The sequence below is a fragment of the Papaver somniferum genome, chromosome 2 (genome assembly GCF_003573695.1).
Source record: "Papaver somniferum cultivar HN1 chromosome 2, ASM357369v1, whole genome shotgun sequence".
NCBI lineage: Eukaryota > Viridiplantae > Streptophyta > Magnoliopsida > Ranunculales > Papaveraceae > Papaver > Papaver somniferum.
Genome location: NC_039359.1, coordinates 116781451 through 116802087, shown reverse-complemented (window position 1 = coordinate 116802087; position 20637 = coordinate 116781451). Strand labels below are relative to the sequence as shown.

The 20637-nt window shown below is 38.8% G+C and overlaps 1 protein-coding gene across 2 annotated transcripts; it reads right to left on the bottom strand.

Moving 5' to 3' along the window:
• Window positions 1-330: 330 nt before the first annotated feature.
• Window positions 331-11149, bottom strand: LOC113348913. 2 transcript variants are annotated; one of them, XM_026592821.1, is made up of 18 exons: window positions 10495-11149; window positions 9226-9471; window positions 8330-8520; window positions 8057-8228; window positions 7264-7401; window positions 7003-7192; window positions 6111-6256; window positions 5680-5856; window positions 5349-5459; window positions 5046-5165; window positions 4574-4712; window positions 3583-3746; window positions 3352-3438; window positions 2858-3186; window positions 2659-2740; window positions 2313-2452; window positions 1225-1492; window positions 331-910 (listed from the first exon to the last, which is right to left on the bottom strand). In XM_026592821.1, the coding sequence occupies exons 1-18, from the start codon at window positions 10783-10785 to the stop codon at window positions 578-580; spliced, it is 3324 nt and encodes a 1107-aa protein (XP_026448606.1). In that variant the 5' UTR covers window positions 10786-11149; the 3' UTR covers window positions 331-577. The 2 variants fall into 2 exon arrangements, with proteins under 2 accessions (XP_026448606.1, XP_026448605.1); XM_026592820.1 differs by having other exon boundaries at window positions 4556-4712; window positions 10495-11147.
• Window positions 11150-20637: the final 9488 nt, after the last annotated feature.

The window sequence follows — 20637 nt, the reverse complement described above, 5'->3', positions numbered from 1 at the left end:
CCATGAATTGACTGTACGGTTATGGTTGATTCTTTCTGATAGATTATGGGTTTTCCTTAATTTTCTGAAAACAAATCCATATTTTCTTCTGTTTGTGGTTGAGTATATGGTGAACAAAACCTGTTTGTTTAATTGTTTCAATGGATGCTTTAATTGCCACTCTTAAATGTTATCCATGGGTTCTTCCACAAAACCCAACTTCTTGTTTGTCTCAGAAACAACCTCTATCACTTCCAATTTCATCTCTGCACCATCACGATGAGCTCAGGGCGACAACTTCTTAATTAATGAGATAGTAATGGGGTCATGGTAAGTTGAAGAAGATAAAGATGAAGAAAATGGCAAAGTTGGTAAATAAACTAAAATCCAAATTTCAGTTGGTCGTTTCTACATTTAACCTGCTTATGTAACTGTTAAGACGGTCAACTATAGTCCAGGACCCAAACTCTAATTAAAATTTTCTCAAGACCCAAACTCAAAGCTGGTCACAAAATTGAGACCCAAAGTCTAAATATCCCAAAAATTTACAACATAACTTGTACCCATCTAAGATTTCGGTATGTGTTTATGGAGTTTGTTAATGTCTGTGAGAATGTTTCCTGCTGGAGGTTAAATGAACCTCTCCCTTTTCTCTGCTCTTTCTCTCTATTACTCTCACAGCAGTAGATATGATTCCAACTATAGCCATGGAGTAGAAGGATCTGTATGGAGTTAAAGCAAGAGCAGAGAGAAAACAATAATATCCAGCGAGCAGATAGACGAAGCTCAAACCAACTTCCCTGCCTCGGAAACCAGGTAAGGGAAATGAGAGGGAATCAAATCCACGGCTTGAACTTAGACCGTGGAGAATGACAAATATACAAATACCAGAATCCCAAAACCATGGTAAATTCTGACCAAGCCCAATTCTCTGCAAGAATTAAAACAGATCCATGCATGAGAACCACAAATTATAATGTAGCAAGATGCAGAAGGCACTAAGGTTATGCATGTATAAGGTGAACATTTCATTAATAAGGTATCAGGCATATGGGGGACGCAATGACCACAAACACACGTGTTTACTACGATTAATCAGTAAATTACAATTTGAATATTACACACCAGTTAACCAGGCGTTGTAACCTAGGGTGGTTCCTAAACTAGAATATTTCGGGGGTGGGGGGATGTAATTTGCAGAAAAATAATTATCTTTGTAATCACATAGCAAACAAGGATGCATACCTGTAGCCAAGCGACAAGTGATGGGACAAACATGAGAGCCGCGAGAAGGTGCAAAATTAGCATACCATGTCGGAAGTTGAAGATCTCTAATTGTGTATCACTATAGCTTCTTGCAGAGTTTGGGCTATTGAGAGGGTTCTCTTCCACTGGAAGAAGTGGGTCCAGCCCACCATCGGATTTAATCTTATGCTGGGACCTGTCACTGTGCTTGGTTTTAGAATCTTGCTGCTCCTTTTGAGCATGGCTGCGAAAGGAAGTCCCAAGAAAACTGTTACAGAAACATGTGAACAGTTATGGATCTTGCATAATCTCATACACTGGAGTTCTTGAAAATTATTACTTTAACCAATTAGAGAAAAGAAAAGGACGTCAAAACTTCACTCTCGAAACAAAATAAGTAACCTACAACACTAAATATCGTAATTCAGGAGTACTCTTTGTTGATCCTATTTTGATGGGACAGACAGCGCTAATATATATAGCCCGCATATCCATAATTAGAACTGCATAACACGCTTTCCTTTGTGGAGAAAATGTGGGACCAGACATACCATGAGACGTGGAGTTCTCACAGTCAACTTCACAATATTTTGTATAATGGTCAACCTATGTCACTCACATCCTCTGATAAAATCATGTCTCTTCAACTAACATTAATTCTACCAATCACAAAACAAATGAAAAAGTGGTGAACCTGACGATCATGAATCAAGTATAAAGCAGTGAACCAAGGATTGTGATAGCTTAAATGAGAAGTCATCAATTTCAAACAGAAACCAAGCCTTTAAACCTACAAAACTACTCTAAAAACTAAAACTGCATTCCTTGTGGGTAGCAAGGATCAAGGGCGTGTAGTGTAAAACTAAACATAATGCACCAAACAAGCAACATATTATGTTACAAATCAGATGATACATTTCCTATGTGCAGTACGGATCAAGAGCTTGACAGCTTGTGGGGTAAAACTTAAATTTATGAATCAAACAAGCAACAAATTTGGTAATAAATGTATGACATGGTGAAAAGGTGTAACCATGACAGCCACATTACACATGAGGAAGAAAACTTGCACGAACCCAAGCACGTACCTACAGAGAGCTGTATGACAGTATAGAGCATGGGACAGAAGGAGTACCAACAGACCAAAAGCGGGATGAACAAAAGAAACAAGAATAATTGCAGTCACTGCGGTAACAAGAGTTGGATTTCCCTTGAGTATCCTGACCGCCTGTTTCAAGGATGAAACAAATTAAAGTTGGCAAGCCCAAGCTTCAACTATGTAAATCATCTGATAAGTACGTGATAGGCTGATAGCCAAATTGACAAAATCAGTTTAAAACTTCAAGATGGATAAACTAAGAATGTTCTGAGATCTTGTTTAAGCAATAGCCCATCTAATGAACTAATTTCGATGCATTGGGTGTAAGAGCTTACCTTAAAGGAAAAGAGATTACAGATAATTGTGAGCAACCGTCTAAAAACTACAAAACGAAGATTTTCTTCCCACCCTCGCCATCTGCAAAAGACCACACATGTGTGTCAGCTAATTGACCATCAAAATATTTGGTGGTTGAATTTCTTTCGACTGTAGAATCAAGATCCAGCACTAATACATGAGACACACACCACTAACCTTAATTTGAGGAAAGTATGCACCATGGCAACTGCGAAGAAGACTAGTTGAGATATCAAAATCAGAATAATGACACACCCATTTGCAAATGCATAGCAAATCAAAGAGACAGTAACGTAGCTGAAGAATGGGGGAAGTGGCTGAGATATTATCAATGAAATAACCAATGAAATTAAAATAGGCAACACTGCCACAAGCACAAAGGATTGAGGCATTATGAGGTTGGACTCTACTGCAGCCAGCATGGAGGGGAGAGGTAGGTCAAGCTCCCACGCACGTGATTGCCGCATCAGTGCGAAAAAAATCACCGCAATGGAGAAACCAATTATCTGCAAGAAGCACACCCCAAAATGAAAATTTTGAGACCTGATTGATTACACCTTAAAGCATCATGACTTCCAAATAACCAAGTGAGCTGAGAACAAATTCATAATCCATTGACTAGCAGTAAACTAGATGATGGTACTAATTAGGTGTGCAACGAAAATTATCACCTGTGAAGAGTAGGTAAGTAAAAATCTCCCAGCGGCAGCAGTAATAGATATGGACGCACTGATTTTGTATGAACAATGCGGATCTACCTGAGTGCAAACAAAAGCACCTAATGAATCAAAATACGAGAATAAGAATATAGTTATTTCTGTTTAGTCCGTATTCATATAAATGATCTTATAACACTTGAGTAAATTGTGATTTGAAAACGAATTCATACTGTCATTTCATACCATTAACATAACTGTGGTCTTTTCAGACCCTGGAGTCGATGCCCAGAAGGCTGGTGAAGAATCCACCAAAATTGTCTCAGAATAGAGATTTGGAATTATCTGAAGACCTGATATTGGATCCCAAACCACAGCTGCGGGTGGAAAACAACGAAGTTTACAAAGCCCTAGAAAGAAAGAAAAGGAGCAATCAGTAATGAATGCATTTTTTTCTCCAAATGCATTTGAGGAGTTAAACAATGTATGACTTAAGACTTCGAAGTTATGAGATAATCTTTCATTCATTGTAGTCTTGAATGAATGACAGATCTATCCTATGGATTATCATACATGAAACTGAACGTAGCAGTATGATGGAGCATAATTATTCAGAAATAAGATTAGTCCATCAAATGTTTACTAGGGTGGTGAAACTTATTGCCAATATTGAATGAGCTGCAGTTTATAATGACATGCATTAATAATTGAATACACTAGCACCTAGATGATATCCAGATATACCAACCATAGAGAATCATTTCTGAAGTTTGATAGTAATCCAAAAGATAACTTAGGTGACAAGTTGAGCATAAAAATTATACACATCACTTTGTGTCCCAAACACTCATAGCCTAATCGATTTAATTAGAGCAAGTAAAAAAAATAATTGCATAATTAAGTGAAACATATCACATCTACGACTTTCAAAAGTGGTAAAAGAATGCCTTAAAACACAATTGACTGTTTGTGTGTGTCACTTCCCAATAAAGATTAGTACACAATTGATTGTTTGCGTGGTCTACGGATATAATTATAAATATCTCAAGAGTGATTGGATCTAGGCTTCACTGGGTATATGAGTGTTGCATGCTAATACAGCAATCGCATTTATAACTTGCATTTTTGCAATAAGAAATCCACGAAGAAAATAAATTTCACGTACAGCTAATATTCAAGAAGTTTACGCTAAAGGTTAGAAGCCTGTATAAACCCTTACTGCTATGTTCGACGTCACCTGCTTCTTCCACTGGAAGTCCAGAATTTTTTATTCCACAGCCTCTGGTTTTTAGAGACATAGTAATCGGCAAAAGACCTAAGCTTACGGAGAACGATAGATTGAAAGCAAGAGGATGGTCCTCCTCCAACAGCAACTCCTGTGTGATGTGCAACAATATTCTGTATAAGTACATCATGCTAAACTAACGAGTTGAAGCCTCATAAGTAATGACACAATACGGAAATATAGGAGCATTCCCTGATCTGTTCTGAAATCCTAATCACGGGATATAATGTAATGTCATCCTGATCAACAAATTATAGATAAGACACAAACTCTCTCAGACTCTTTGCAAAAAGTTTAAGACTATAGTTTTAACTCCTCCGTTGTTCCTTTTGAACACGTTAACACGGCATGAGAAGTTACAGATCCAGTTGTCAATAACTCAAATTGACCAATAAGAGCTGGGAATGAAGAAACAAAACTTAACCTGATCAATGTAGCTAGAAAGTAAAAGAGACGCAGGAGAGAATTCCCTCTTCCCTTCCTCGGGATTAAAGAACTGACCAACTGCCATGGACGCTGCTGGTGGAGGCCTACCTGACACACTCTGATGACAAAATGGTTATGAAATGCTTGATTAAAACAAAATTAGGATGCACAAATTTCATACTGCAAGTGCGGAGAACATATGAGCAATTGTTCTTATGATTTCACTGCGACCTAATAAATGCTGAATTACTATCGCCATAAAATACTAATAATATTCTAACTAAACAGTACGGAAAAATACCGGACGAGGTGCAACTGAGATAGTCAGGAACCGGAAACCTTCCATGTCTTCAGGTCCCAGGAGGAATACTGATGATGGAGGTGCTTGTTCAGTTTGGCTACCTGGTTCTATCTGCGAAGCCAACAGCATAAGTCCACAGAATTACAAGTCTGCCACATTCATAATTAAGCTCGATGCTAGTATAAATATATACTAAATGCCTTTCTTCGTGAGAGTTTTGCAAAACAAAATATGTAAGCAGGGCTTTGCTCAATAACCATTGAGGAGGTATTTACATGGTTATAACTGAGAATTATAAAAAAGGAATAAGAGAGTTATCCATATCTTGTACCTGCCTTGGTGCTGGTCCTGCTGGAATCTGCACCATCTTCGAAGTAACCTCAATAATTTTTTGATTTGAAGGTACTTCTGAAGATATTTTGCCTTTTACAGGCCAAAGATGAAGTCTAACCCCAGAACATGGAACAAGGTTTGTAACAAATATAAAGTGGCTCTTTCCATTTGATCCCTAAGCATGAAATTCAAACAGTCAATACAATGTCTTTCACAAAATACAACAGCAAGCACTACACTCAAAAAGTATCAAAAATGGATAATACGAGAACTGTTAGCTCCCTAATCTAGTACAAGTTTTGTCGCGGAAGCTCTTTGATGCCCAACCATGGCACAGTATTTCCGCATTTAACAATATTAGGACACCATTCAGAAGATAACGCATCATCCATAAATACACACATATTAAACAAATTTGATTAAGCTAACCAGATTCTTGATGTCCAACCACCGCCGCCTCCCATCCATTGCTAGAACAGCAAAAGTAGTTGACTGAATGTAAAGGTCCTTTTCAAGGCTATCATCACTCCATCGTACTGATTTTGGGCAAGGGGAGAGAGACTCTTCCCTAGATCCTGCAAACACGGCAAAAAGGCTTTAGATAAAAAGTTCATAAGAGATCATAATAGAAGGACAGTATAAATTCAAAAGCATCAATAATAATTTATTAAAACTCTTCTCTACCACAGCAAAGACCTTCATGACCACATTCTTCAAGTTGGACAAAGACATTGTACATTTCGTTTTAGAAATTAACTAATCATGCATGTAGCTGAAGATCGTAAAGAACATCTGTGTCAAAATTTAACAACAAACTGTTTATCAATGACTGAAGAATATGAACTTTCTACATATGATCGTCTTTCTGTAGGCAGAATCATCTTATCTGATCCACCAACATAGCATGTCTCAAATCAACACCTAACATCATGTAGATATGTGTGGTGAGACACCCTTGAGATAGTTATATGCTTGGTTTTTCTAGAATAAAATAGCGTATGTTGACTTCCCGCAATAAGATTTTATTTTCATGTGGCTTGCAGTCACTTATGCTTGATAGCATGATGGTCAAGGTGGCAGGATCCCAGGTAATATTTTAAATGGAATCTTACAATTGCAAAAGACAGGCTAATGTACAAGAGAATCTTGGTGATTGAGCAACAATAAAGAGCAGCTAGGAAATCAAACGGTGGGCTTCCTCCTGAGACATTACAGTGAACCAACTAAACAAAGCTTCCACATTATTAAACTAGATAAATGATAAATTCTTACATGACCATCCTAGCCAGCAAAATTGTATAAGTAAATGTTTAGACAATACCAGCAGCAATTCTTTTATCCAAAATAGGAACTTCTGTAGAAATCTTGGAAGGTTGCAGCTGCCTCATCCAGTTAAAACTTTGTGGTATCCCACTACGAAACATTTTGGAGAACACCGTAAGTCTTTTTGGTACACTAGAAAATGGTTGACCAGTTTCTGTATCAATCATAGTGAGAAGAGTGTGTGACACCTGAAATGAGAAGTAAAGTCCATCAGTGCCCGTAAGAAAAGCTGTGTGTTTCAAGATTAAACTTCACTCACTTGTACAACAACTTGGTTGCACCATAGAATAGCCTGGTGTTCCATGGAAACCCACACGTTCCTCATTCCCATGGTACCTATTGTAAAACCGTGAGTTGAGGGCACGATTCCATCAAGGGATTCTAACTTTGGCCGAACCTGCAACATGAGAAAGACAATTATAAGAAAATGCAAATAACAGTGCACAGCTTCTCAAAAGTAGTACTAAAAACAGATTGATGTTACAAAGGAAATTAAGACCAAAAAACCTCTTAAAATTGTTTCATTGCTCTTGTCAAGATTGCATAAAGCATATTTTCGCTAAAAGAAATAATTCAGCTGAAATAATGCTTTGCATATTCTCAAGAATGAACTGTGTTAATAATTTTTTCTTCCTATAGCAAAGGCATGATCATCTACAACCAAGAGTTGCTGGGTTTTATCCATAGTTGGCATAATAAGGTAAGTGAAAGTCAGGCAACATTCATGATCAGATATACAGAGCTGTGGCCCTATTGCAAAGACAGGTAACTTTTGTTATTGGTATAGACGCAGCCTACTGCACCTTTACAAACATATGATTGTACAGAAGTCTTATTATGAATGTCTAATATGACCTTGCTGAGTATTCTTCAGGAATGTCTTATACAGAAGTCTTATTAACAAAGAAAAGCACACATTATAGAATGCAGTGTTACCCTGATTCTGCTTCCCTCGGTCTTTGTGAAATTACAGGTTGAAGTGGTTGGACAAACTATATGTATAAGTTTCACTTTACAGTAAAGGAAGCGCTGAAGGTGGTATGTAAAATAACCTGATAATCATGAATACCGCCTGAAATGGAGACAACGACAACATCAGAGAGTGTAGACTTCGGCAACAAGCGGCCCCCATGGGTAGCTTGGACCTCATATCCTTCCCTCCATTCTTTATTTATGTAAGAATAATAGTGACCCAAAGATGGTTGTAGTGCTGCAGGAGGCGACCTGAAAGAAAAAAACTCTATCTCATTAAGCACTAAGATGGTCAAGCCGAAGTACTAGTTCGTAAAACCACGATGACGTTGTTCATTATCAATAAAGCTTACTGATGTGGGCTTGAAAGTGTAAGAACAGTTTGTACTGTTCCCTTCCTTAAATGTGGATGCACAACTGCAGCTCTGGCTACAAAACCACCCATAGAATGACCAACCAATATTACACTTCTTGGTAAGCTTCCAGTGGTTTCAGCACCTTCCTTAGACCGAGCTTCACGGGACTCTTTATATTGATCTAATATCTGCAAACAATATATAAAAATAAATATAACTTGAAATCTCAAGAGCACACAAAAGAATGAAGATTAAGGAGGCAGAGCTGATTAGGACTAGAAAAATGCTGATTTAACAAAGAAACTCAAGAATGTAAAAACTTCAATACTACTGGTAAATCGGTAGAGCATAAAAGCCCAATATTAGCAGTTTTGCACCCATGGTTCTATCCGTGATAGACCAGGAATGCAGATCCCCATCACGTAATTTTACTTAAAAAAACCCGAAAAATGAATGGAACTAATCTTGTGTACAGTGACTATTATTGTAATTTATCACGACATTTCACCTTACTTTTAGCATCAGTTCAAGTATCCTAAACGTATCCAAATACCAAGGTGGTCAGGTTTTCTATAGCCTGAAACATAACAATGTCCTACAATTTTGAAAAATTAAGAGTCTCCCCTCACAAACCATTTTAACCAGCCTCCATCAAATCCAAACAGATGCATACAGACAAAGGAAACATAATGCTCGGTCAATAAACACGCACATACAAACTCAGATAATCCAACATACTAGTAATAGAGGATTTCTCTGGATGCAGAAGTAGATAAACAACTGATAACAGGGCAATAACTATGTGTGAGGATGAAACAGTATACTAATAAGTTCTTCGGGAGAAAACTAGGCAAATTCAAACAACGCTCGACACAAATAGTTAAAAAAGGTACCCTATGGATAGCATATACAACGTATTCTGTATGTTCTTCAAGAATTCGACCATCCATAGCAGAATGCTCTCCTTCAAGATCAACAGCAAACCAATCCAGCATCGAACTATATTGGTTGGGTAACGTAAAACCGTCGACATCCCTATTTTCAGTTTCCTCAGAAGCTAATGATGCTTCGTGATAATATGTGCGCTCAAGCGGACCCCCTTGATATGCCCTATCAGATTCTGCTCCCACAGAACGGACCTGGAACAAAAAGACAGATAAGAAAATACATACAAGGATAGCAGCAAGACCCAATTGATAGGTGGGATGAAAGGCCATAATGCGACGAGCATAGTGGAGAAGAAATCAGGCATTAACTTGACATATCCAAATTAATAGGTGGTACGAAAAATACCAATATCAAAAGTTGTGATGCATCATACTAGCAGGTGCTTATCTTCAGTTATAAAAGGTAAGATTGTCAGGAAGTTAAAGTAGGATGAAAAGAGGTGTGACAGATTATCTCAGTTTTTTAACGAGTTCTAGTATTTGAGATATTAAATACATGCCCTCTAAGGAGTTTAAATAACCAAAGTCGCAGCGGAAGTTTTGTTTCTTTGCCAATCTCTCTTCCAACTCAGCGGGAGAGGCTCGCAACCAGTCACTTGCTAGGAATCTAGCACTGATCAATCTCTATGCCGCAAACTAAGATAAGGATAATGTCATTATAATTGTTGCTATATGTTGCAAGACAAATAGAAACCCACAAGCTCGTATGCCTCCATTTGTGATATTCTTATAACCTCAAATTGTATTCATGTACACAGATTTAATTGTATGCTTATTTTAAAGTAATCCTAAGCTAGTGGAATCCATTGATGTTCCTTTAGGGTAGATAACACTCTATAGTGCAGTATTTCCTTCTAGACACTATCCATCATTAATCATCTCTGTTTACATGACATGAATTATGTCTTTATATGATAATACTGATGAATCTCATACATGAGCTGACGTTCGTTGAGATCATTTGCAGGCCAAATCTGGCAATTCCAGTTTCAACCAAGAATTTCTAAGCAGAACACAATGAAATCAGAACACGACATATTCATTGAACAACTTTCAACCCTAAAATTGTCAGATAAATGCTGCAATTAAGTATTAAGTACTAATAACTTGACATTATATATAAGAGTGTCAGCATTGAAAAGTAACAATGAACTACTAACAAGCAACAAAATGGATTCAATAAACACAATTAAGAAGTGCATAAAAATGAACTACCTGTTTATAGCTACCACCATTGCCTGGAATAAAAAGCACGGGCACACCACTAAGTTTCTTGATATGCTCACTGAAATCTATCTTTTTCCATCCTTCATGATACAAGAACAATCCATACTTTACAGAAGAAACATTTGCAGGTGTAGGTACAGGAATGTATGTTGGATACATATATGTCATGATACAACCATTTGGAACATTTTTTAACAAATCAAATAAAGCAGCCAGACCAATCCACACTGATACTATTACTACAATCGCTACTCTACATCTCACACTGAATCCTCCCATTTTTTTCTGTTACGAATACTTCACAAAATTAACAAAAATAGTACATATGATTCAATTAAAACCTAAAATCTAATACTTCCATTTTGTTACTGAACAACAAGAACCTTGGAACTACACTTCAAATCTGACATCAAAAACAAGGTTATGATAACTAGATTTCTTAGTTAAGGAGATCTTTCCTTCCTACGATTATCAATCTTACAATCCGAATCGTTTAAGGAAGAAACTACTAAGTTTACAGTAAAAACCTAGAAAAATGTAAGAAGAAAGGAAGATACAAAGATATACTCTCGTTAATAATAATATCCTTAATCTTTTACTTAGATCAAGAACCTCTTTCCTAGTACAGATCAAGGGATAATTTGATGTTTACCCCTTAAAAGAAAATATTTAGACTGCGGCCCTTCTTTGAACAACAAAACTAATATAAACCCCTAAATGAGATAGTAGATTTGTATGTTTTTTCCTTTTTTTTTTTTTTTTGAACTTCCCAACCTAGAGCTTAAAGTGCATGATTTATAAGGGTTGATACCAGTCATACTAAGGGGATACCATTCCATATAAGATAAAATGATCTAAGCGTTTCCGGCCGATGGATCGACCGAATGGTATCCCCTTTAGTAAGACTGGTATCAGCCTTTATAAATCGTGTTAAAATGAATGCCGGGAAAGATAAAGTAAAATAATATGGAATTAGAAAAGTAGTCTTCATTTATAGGATTCTTCAGATCAAGGGAGTGGAAAACCCGTAGTCAGCTCACCAAATACGACTGATTCAATATTTTCCTATGAGTTGGACTGAATTACCCTCTATGCGTTTCTAACCAAGAGTCTTTCCTCTTTACCTCTTTTTCTGATTAAATGTGTAGATTCTGTAGAACAGTTGGTAACCATGAAAACCTAATTTCGTCCATGATTTAATGTGAAACTATAAAAATTCTAAACACCTGATCACCGAAATTATGTCTTCTTCAAAGGTAGAATGGCGTTTGATTTTGGATGTTGTGAACTATTTTCAAAGCCAAGTGTGACTACTCGTTTTCCTGTAGTCTACATAATGTATACAGTTCGGAGAATCAGATACTAAGTAGTATCGATGCCTCAGTTGAACTGATGATGCTAAGTAATAAAAGATATTGAAGATCACAATAATAACAAAGAACACTAATGTAAAGTAAATGCTACTAAGTTATCATGAGACACAAGATATTACGTGGTTCGACTTTCGTCTACGTCCGCGGGTAATGAATGATTTGTTTGTATTAAGTTGTAGTGGTTACAAAAGATCTTAAATGCTTCCCAAAGTAATAGAGAGAACTCGAGTTGAAGTCATTACTTAAGTTATAAACATTAAAGAGGTATAAGCTTAAGACTAGATCTTATTCTCTTAGGAATTGAATGCCCTTAGTTTGTTGGTGAGGCTTGGTATTTATAGCCCCTTCTGCTCCAGGTATATCTTTGCTGCCTCTGGGTCCATCGTTTCCTGATATACCTTTCGTACAGATGGTACCTTTGTTCGCCGCGTGCTTTCTCCAGTCGAACTCTGCCACCTCAGCTGACCCATGTTCCTTCGGGAACTTCCCAACCTTAGTACATATTGTACCTTCGTTCACCGCCAGCCTCTGCCAATCTGGTTCCGCCACATCATCTCTCTCCACGTGCTTTGATTATGCGTGTAGATAAGAGATTTGTGCATTTAATGCTAATTAGATATGTCATCTACGTTTGTCCCTTCGCCAGCTGCCTCCCCATAGACTAGGATTTTACTTCTTTCACCCTAGCCGTCGAGGCATCCTTTCTTGAGACGAGATAAAGTAGATCCACGAAGGTATCCTCTGTCACTTGGATTCCTCTGTATAGCCCTCGCTATACAGTTATCTTGTATGCGACCACTGAGATCGCGACACGTGCTCCGCAAAATATTGGTATTCACAGTTTTCCCCTTTTCTTTCATATTTTATCGTTTGGTAGGATTGGAAGAAAACTCCCGTAACGCCGCCATTTTTGCACGTACCGATTGGGTGGTCCCCACATGCCCTTTCATGTAATAACTTCCCCTTGAATTTCGGGACGTCCAAATTTTTGGATTCTTCAGCCGCCTATAAGAAGAGAATAAAGAGGAGGAATTTTCATTAACTCATTTTCTTCCTCTCGAACTGTCGCTCTCTGTCTCTTTCACAGAGATTTTCTTCCACCATCAACTGCTGATCTTTCCTTCGATTTGCCAAAGCTTTTTGGTTCAATACTTGATCATCATATACACGTAAGTGATACTTTGATCTTTGCGGTTGCTTTTCGCATTTCTCCATGCTTAATTTTGTCTTCCCTTCTTTGATTTGTTGGAAGTTGTTGTTGTACTTGCATGTGAGAATCTTAATTCTCTTTTACTCGTTCATGTTGTATGAGAACTTGGGTTTGTTCCCATTTTGTTTTTTGATGATGATTCTGCCATGATTTGTTCCTTGTCTGCAACTTTATTCATGGTGATGAATGACCTTTGATTTCGCCTTATGATGAGTTTAAACCGTTTCCTTTGGTTGGTTTAGTAAAACCCATGCCCAAAGTATGCTTGTTTTTTCCCCTAATTTGCTTTTGATTTGACTGCGATTCCAATCCTCTATTGTTGATGGGATGTTCTTCCTTTTGGTGCTAAAGATAATGAGACTTCCGAAGAAGCCTGCGCGGAAGGAACGAAGACCCTCTTCGTCTACCGATCCACCTCCGCGGATGGATCATCCTGATGCTAAGCCATCTCCGCCCCCTGAGGTTCCTGTTGGTACTGAGGTGGTTGTGGTCCCTGAGGCTGCTGCGGACCCTGAGGTAGAAGAAGTTGTTGTTGAGGATCTTCCACCTCCTCCTCCTCACTATGATCTTCAGATCCTTCAACTACGTGACAAGGATAGTTACGCTCATCAGTCCTTAGCTGAGATCACCAAGTCTTTTCGCCTCCATAAGTTCGAGATCTCCTTTGTCGATGGCCCTTATGTTCTCACTGAATCCCTGATCTGGGGTTTTCCTTATGATGAAAATAACATCTTGATTAGTGTTGGTCAGTTGGCCACAGGTATGCTCCTCCCTTTGTTTAGTAGAAAGGATCCCTTATACTATGACGTTTTTTCTACCAGGGATGACCCGGTGAACAAGACTCAGGTCCGAGGAGTTATGCAGTATACTGGTAACTACCGGCGTGCCCTTCGTGAGAGCTAGTACCGTAGTAAGGGAAAGACCACTTTGAAGTCTTATGACCCCTTTGCTGATGGAAGGTCTAAGCAGGAAGATTATACCCCCGCCAACTTCAATGCTACGTACCATTGAATAATCTTCAGAAGAGTAATCTTCTTCCTTAGAGTGTTGGCCCTCGTCGTATCCATGTTACTGCTAAGAAAATCAGGGAAGGTAACAACCTTCATTTGTTAGAGGAGATCGATAAGACTGGTTTGACTGTCATCCCTTATTCTTCTAGGCTACCTTTGCCGAAGTCTGATCGCATCCGTCTTGATCATGATGATCGCTGGGCTCGTACTCCTCTTCGTGTGGTGGGTCCTTGGGCCTACGGTTTTACTACCGCTGATCCCAACGTCCCTCGTACGGCTCTTTCTTTACTTGAGAAGTATGATGGATATCAGCCTTGGGTTTTCAACCCTGCTGCTTCTCATGAGGTAACCTTCGTTTCTGTTTGGAGGCTTTTGCTTTAATATCTTTGTTTGATATTTTGATGGCTTTCTTTTGTAGTCTTCCCTTGCTTATTCTGCTGGAACTGCTCCAGGTTCTGATGCTAGGACTGCTCTGGGCTCTGCTGGTAATTCCGTAGCCACCAGGACTAGGAAAAGAAAGGCTTCGGCTGAAACAGCTACGCCAACACCTGATGAGGTAAGGATCATTGCCATACCTTTGTGTTTGTAGGTTCCTTAGTATCTTGCCCTTGATCCTTAGCTGGCGCATGTGGTTTTCCACAGTCCTCCAAGAAAAAGGGCAAGTTGAAGGATGTTATTGATCTTGAGGAATCTGATGAGGACCCCAAGGTTGATGAGGAGGTGCCGGATGACGAAGATATGGAGGACATTGAGGATACTGGCCTCAGCCCTCATTTGGACGATATTGAGGAAGATTTTTCCAAGGGTGGCCCCAGTCCCATCCGTGTGTCTCTGTGGAGGGTGAGAACCTCGTAGTTGGTGTGATGTTCCATTGGTGAGCCATGTTAGTGTTCAAGCTCCAGCTCCTACTTCGCTTCCAAAGGTACCCTCATTTTCTGCCCCAGCGGTGCACCGCATGTTGTCTCGGCTACTACTGAGGCTGTTGTTCTAGATTCCAAGAGTCTTCCTTCATCTCCTGCTACTTCGTTTCAATCGAGTGGTTCGTTTGCCAAGGATGTTTCCCCCATAGTGAAGGTTAGTATCTCGGGCTCTCAGTCGAAGAAGAGGGTTGTGCTTTCACTGCCCAGTTCCTCCTTCAATGCTACGCCCACCTCATTTGTAAGTGCTCAGTCTGTTTCCACTGCTCATGTTAGTAAGCTTGTCAGACCTCCGTCTTCGTCACCAGATTGGGTCGCACTGGGTAATCCTCCTTCTGCTGGTGATATGGATTTAGGTGATGTTCAAGCTCTTTCTTCAGTTCCTAGCTCATCCACCATGTCTTCTCTCCACCGTGGTGTGGGCTCAGTACTCGCGCCCCACGCTTGCTCCCAAGTGATTAGTGGACCCGTTGTTGGGTCTGAGAGTTTGAGCCTTAGGAGTTCTGACGATGTTATTCTTGAAGCCATCCTGCGAGATTCAAAGGGCCCCTTTTCTGCTGAGGTTGATCGTCACCATTTATCTGGTTCTTTAGAGATAGCTTCGCAGTTGGACGTCCTGTCTGCTCAGAATCGTGGGGCTAAGGATCTTTTCTTTGACCCGGACTGCCTTCGCTCTAGTCAGAGCTTTTATGAAATCCGCCGGGGTAGCATCCAAGAGATGGAGGCCTTCATGGACACTTATGTTGATTTCTTCCCTGTCTTTCGATGTTCTCGGTAAGTAATTTCTTACTTGAATGTTTCCTTCTTTGCTTTGAACCTTCGTTTGTTCTTATGCTTCGTTGTTTGCAGCTTTGCAAACAAATAGATGTGGGTTGTACCTTGTTCAAGTTTTATAGGACTAAGTGTACTCAGTTGAATGCCCTGTTGGACCGTGCTCGTCAAGAAGATACCTTTGTGGTGTAGATTTTAGATAACCAAAATTAATGATTAAATGAAACCCAGTTATATCCGCAAGTGCACAGGTCAATAGTAATATAGATAGCAAATGCGGTTCGTTCCCACAGGGAGTGTGAAATACTTTACCAACTAATACCAAAAATTAAATAATCAACAAGATAATGTTTTAAGGATTTTTAGAAATTCGAAACAAAATGAAATGATAAATAATTTAAAGATAAACAAAACGAGTGTGGGTTATTAGGATTTTCGGTTTCCACCAATTAATTATGCAAACTCTACTAATATTTAAAAGTATATTCCATGCTTATTCAAATACTGTTTCTCCGCTATAGTTGTCTTCGCTTCATGAGTAGTGATTCTAAAGCATTATCTATCTATCCTTGCATACCACGTCTAGGGATTTAACCGAAGCACGCAATATCAATTCAAAAACATAAATAATCTAGAAAATCACATCAACAATAGAATACCAAGCCAAATGAAGAAAAACTACTAATCAATCAACTCATTAACAAGCATATAAATGTAGAGTTTACGCAATCAAATTGGTTTCCACTTAAACCCTAACAATCAATTTATCTAGACATGGATTTCTTGAAAAAACCACAAATAAATCAAATAAAATTTCTAGCTAATCAGAAACGGAATCAAAAACAAAACTTCAAACCCTTGTAGACGGCGTCCGTCGCCGCCAACCTCTGCTCCTTTCTCCTCTTCCGGGCTCTCGCTCTGTTGCGGCTTCAGCAGCCTGGTCGGCCTCCTCTTTCCTCGAACTCTCCCCAAAAATTACCTATAAAAATGATTTTGCCTTTCATATTCTCGGCCAAAGCCAAAAATCCCTTCTTTCCAATTAAATGCTGATTTCCTTTAATAGTTTCCACATCAAAAACATCATAATCTTCTCCCTTAATTTGATTTGTTGTCGCAATATATTCTCTTGGATTATGTCGTCATCGAAATAAATGGAAACATGAAGGAAATCTCGGTGAAGAAGAACATGTGATTGATTCGGTCCTGCATTTCTTCACGGCAACAAACCGTTAACAGCTTCAACATAGTACCCATCAAAGCCCAGTCCGAACACCATGCCAAATTAAGCCCACAGCAGCAGTCTCCATTCAATGCATCCAACCAATACTAGCACTCATGGTTGTTGCCAATTTATTCTCCAACTCGGCATTCTCCATTCACCTCTGTATCCCTACATGAACTCGATCTCGCCCTCATTCCCATCTGCAGAATTATCACATAGCCAAAACCTTCTCTCTTTGGATCTGTATCTTCTCAATCATGTAGCATGTAGCTCCACAACTACTCGATTCAAAACAATCCATAAAACCCAAATTCGCCTGCTACCGATCAACCGAGATGACAGGTGTTGACACTACAAATTACCACCACCAGCTCCTAATTTCCGATCATCTTCATTAACACCAAACCCTGGATACAGCCAACACCATTTCGGTTCTCTGGCAGCATCACTTTCTCCACCGATCCAGATCATCCTATAAATCATCTCAGGCCAAAACTCACAGCATCACTTCGTCTCTTAATCTCGAGAGCTCACCAACGAAACCCATCTTGACTGCTCCATTGCTCACGGCCATGACAGCAACAAAAGCATCTTAATTTCTGTCCATCTGTTGCCCTCCTGAATCTCGTCACTGCTAACTGCAATTATCTCAGTCTCGGCCCATCACCTTCTTATGATTTTTGTCCGTTCGTCCATCCATAAGTCCACCGAGAAGATCCATCTCCCAACTCCGATCAATCATACATAATCCGTTCCGTCGAACGCATCCAGCTCCATTGCAGGTGCTAGAAAACAACCATTCATTTTATAATCAACCGATAACCTCAGGCCCTTCCAACATCAGCAGCTCAAATAATTTATTCGCTGCCGATCATCAATTCACAACTCCTCTCGTCATTTCCACCACAACCAACACCAGCTTGAGAGTATAAAATCCACATCTCTTTAGCGAGCTCAATCGAGATCAGATACACAGTTCGAACGAGCCATACTCACGCTGAAAACTCCGTCAGTCGAGCCATACTTCTAATTACTTCGTTGACGCATAGATGCTAGAGTGAAACACCACTACTTGCCCTGATTCTTCGATTCCCTGCTGCTATTCGATCAAACTATCGATACATCTTCTGCTTCTCTTGGTAACGGCAGACGAAAACCCATCAACTCCACTGACTGCAACAGATCAACAACGTACAGTCCATCTCTGAATTCCCGTTGTAGTCGCTCCATCTATTCACTTCCTCTCTCTGTTAATTTGCTGCCATCTCAACCAACACTATTTACTTCTTTGTTGTTGTTGTACATCACCAGGACTGAGACTCACTTAAAGTACCAGAGATTACCAGTAATCTCCATCTCGGCTGCAACACTTTCTCTACCTCGTTTAGCCTGCAGCTGCTTGAACTGGGAAATGCAACTCTCTTTTAATCAAGCATGACAAAGAAAAGAGTGCTAAATTCTTTTACTTTCCACCGAGAAGGAGAGATGGACACGTGGCTGTTAATCTCTTCGTGGACTACACGTACATAGAGCGAAACTTCTTTCGCTCACTCCATCATTCCCTGGCCGCCTATGTACCAAGCAGGTGGTGTCGAGCTGGCTTATATGGTGCATATATATATAAATACCAGGCCAACATATTTGATCGTTGTGGTTGCTGATACATGGAAATACCAGGCCAACCATATTTGGCCATTTTCGTCGCAAAGACCATTAAGTCTCACATTTTATTGTTTATTCGCCGGATGATCGAATTCACTTGTACTTTCTACAAAAGCACTAAAATAGTATTAGTAACTAAAATATCGAGTCCTAACTAATATAAATATGGGTATAAAATGTAGCACTTACGTGCTTATCAACACCCGCACACTTATATTTTGCTAGTCCTCGAGCAAAACAAAGAATTGACCCGCTACACAACTGGTCATATCATAAGAGAGAGTTAGACCCGCTACACAGCTGGTCATAAAATGAAAATTTGAAATACCATATCAAGACCCGCTACACAGCTGGTCATGACAAATACCATATACAAGACCCGCTACACAACTGGTCATAACCCTAAAAATCATAATGATATTATTATTATTACTTTTTTTTTTAATTTTTTTTTAATTTTTTTTAAGACCCGCTACACAGCTGGTCATAACATTTTTTTTATTATTATTAAAAATTCCTAACGAAAGTGCCACACCCCCACACTTAAACATTACATTGTCCTCGATGTAATTCAGTCATCCAGTGTAAAAATTAAGGCGGGAAATTTTAAAATACAATAAAAGTAAAAGATGGAGTGCAGGGAACAAATCTGATGGGTTGACTCCCATGAAGCGAAAGGTATTTGTTTCACTGCTTGCCAGTAGCACGTTCTCAAACAATGTGGAGTTGGTACCCCAAGGTAAGCTGCGAATCATATATATAAATCCTGAAGAGTTGGGGATCAACCCAACTAATATGATTAGTCATAAACATGAACTCGCAGTAAGAAATATTAGTACCCAGAGAGATAAAACTGAACTCAACCTTATTTAAAACATAATTAGAACCTTGAATATGAAGTAAATCAGGTTCGCAGATAATTAGTAAAGATTGTTTAAAGAATTGAACAGTTTTTGTACTCCCTAAATCGGGTTCTAAGTCAGCGGAAATAACTTCCACAACTGATATTGGTTCAAATTCAGCTAAGTCGGGCACACAAACATATGTTGGTTCAAATGCACTCTCTGAACAAGGCCTCAATGGAGTAATAATATCACGACTTATAGACCCATTATCATCTAAAACGGTTCATTATCAATATCATCAAGACGAAAAAATTCAGAACTTAATGGCTTATGGGACAAGGTCGGAGCATCCTCGACTGATGGAACTAGTCGAGACTCGGATAAAACTAGAGGTTCTAGTTTGGGTTTCCATTTATTAGTGTCTAACAATGGTGTGGAGTCTAACAAGGCATTGACTTTACAAATAACACTATCCTCATCAAAATCATACCCAAAATGAGCTAAGCAAACCTCTAATGGATCTCCCAAGTGGCTCTTGCAAATGTCTTGCGAGTGCATACTTTATTTTCGCCCGCACTTCAGACTAAAGTACCTAAAAAAAAAAAACAAACTGCGTAAAAAGAACAAAAAGAACAATAAAAATAAATTATGTAAAAAAATTAAAAATAAGCTATATACAATGATATCAACTAGTGAGTATTTTGCTGCCACTCCCCGGCAGCAGCGCTAAAAACTTGGTGTAGATTTTAGATAACCAAAATTAATGATTAAATGAAACCCAGTTATATCCGCAAGCGCACATGTCAATAGTAATATAGATAGAAAATGCAGTTCATTCCCACAGCGAGTGTGAAATACTCTACCAACTAATACCAAAAATTAAATAATAAACAAGATAATGTTTTAAGGGTTTTTAGAAATTCGGAACAAAATGAAATGATAAATAATTTAAAGATAAACAAAACGAGTGTGGGTTATTAGGATTTTCGGCTTCCACCAATTAATTATGCAAACTCTACTAATCTTTAAAAGTATATTCCATGCTTTTTCAAATATTGTTTCTCCGCTATAGTTGTCTTCGCTTCATGAGTAGTGATTCTAAAGCATTACCTATCTGTCCT

Coding starts and splice junctions, on each gene's coding strand:
- LOC113348913 (XM_026592820.1), bottom strand. CDS start 10,785: ATGGGAGGATTCAGTGTGAGATGTAGAGTAGCGATTGTAGTAATAGTA. Junction 7,193..7,263: donor GCAACCAAGTTGTTGTACAA/GTGAGTGAAGTT, acceptor TTCTCATTTCAG/GTGTCACACACTCTTCTCAC. Junction 3,747..4,555: donor AGGTGACGTCGAACATAGCA/GTAAGGGTTTAT, acceptor CTTTCTTTCTAG/GGCTTTGTAAACTTCGTTGT.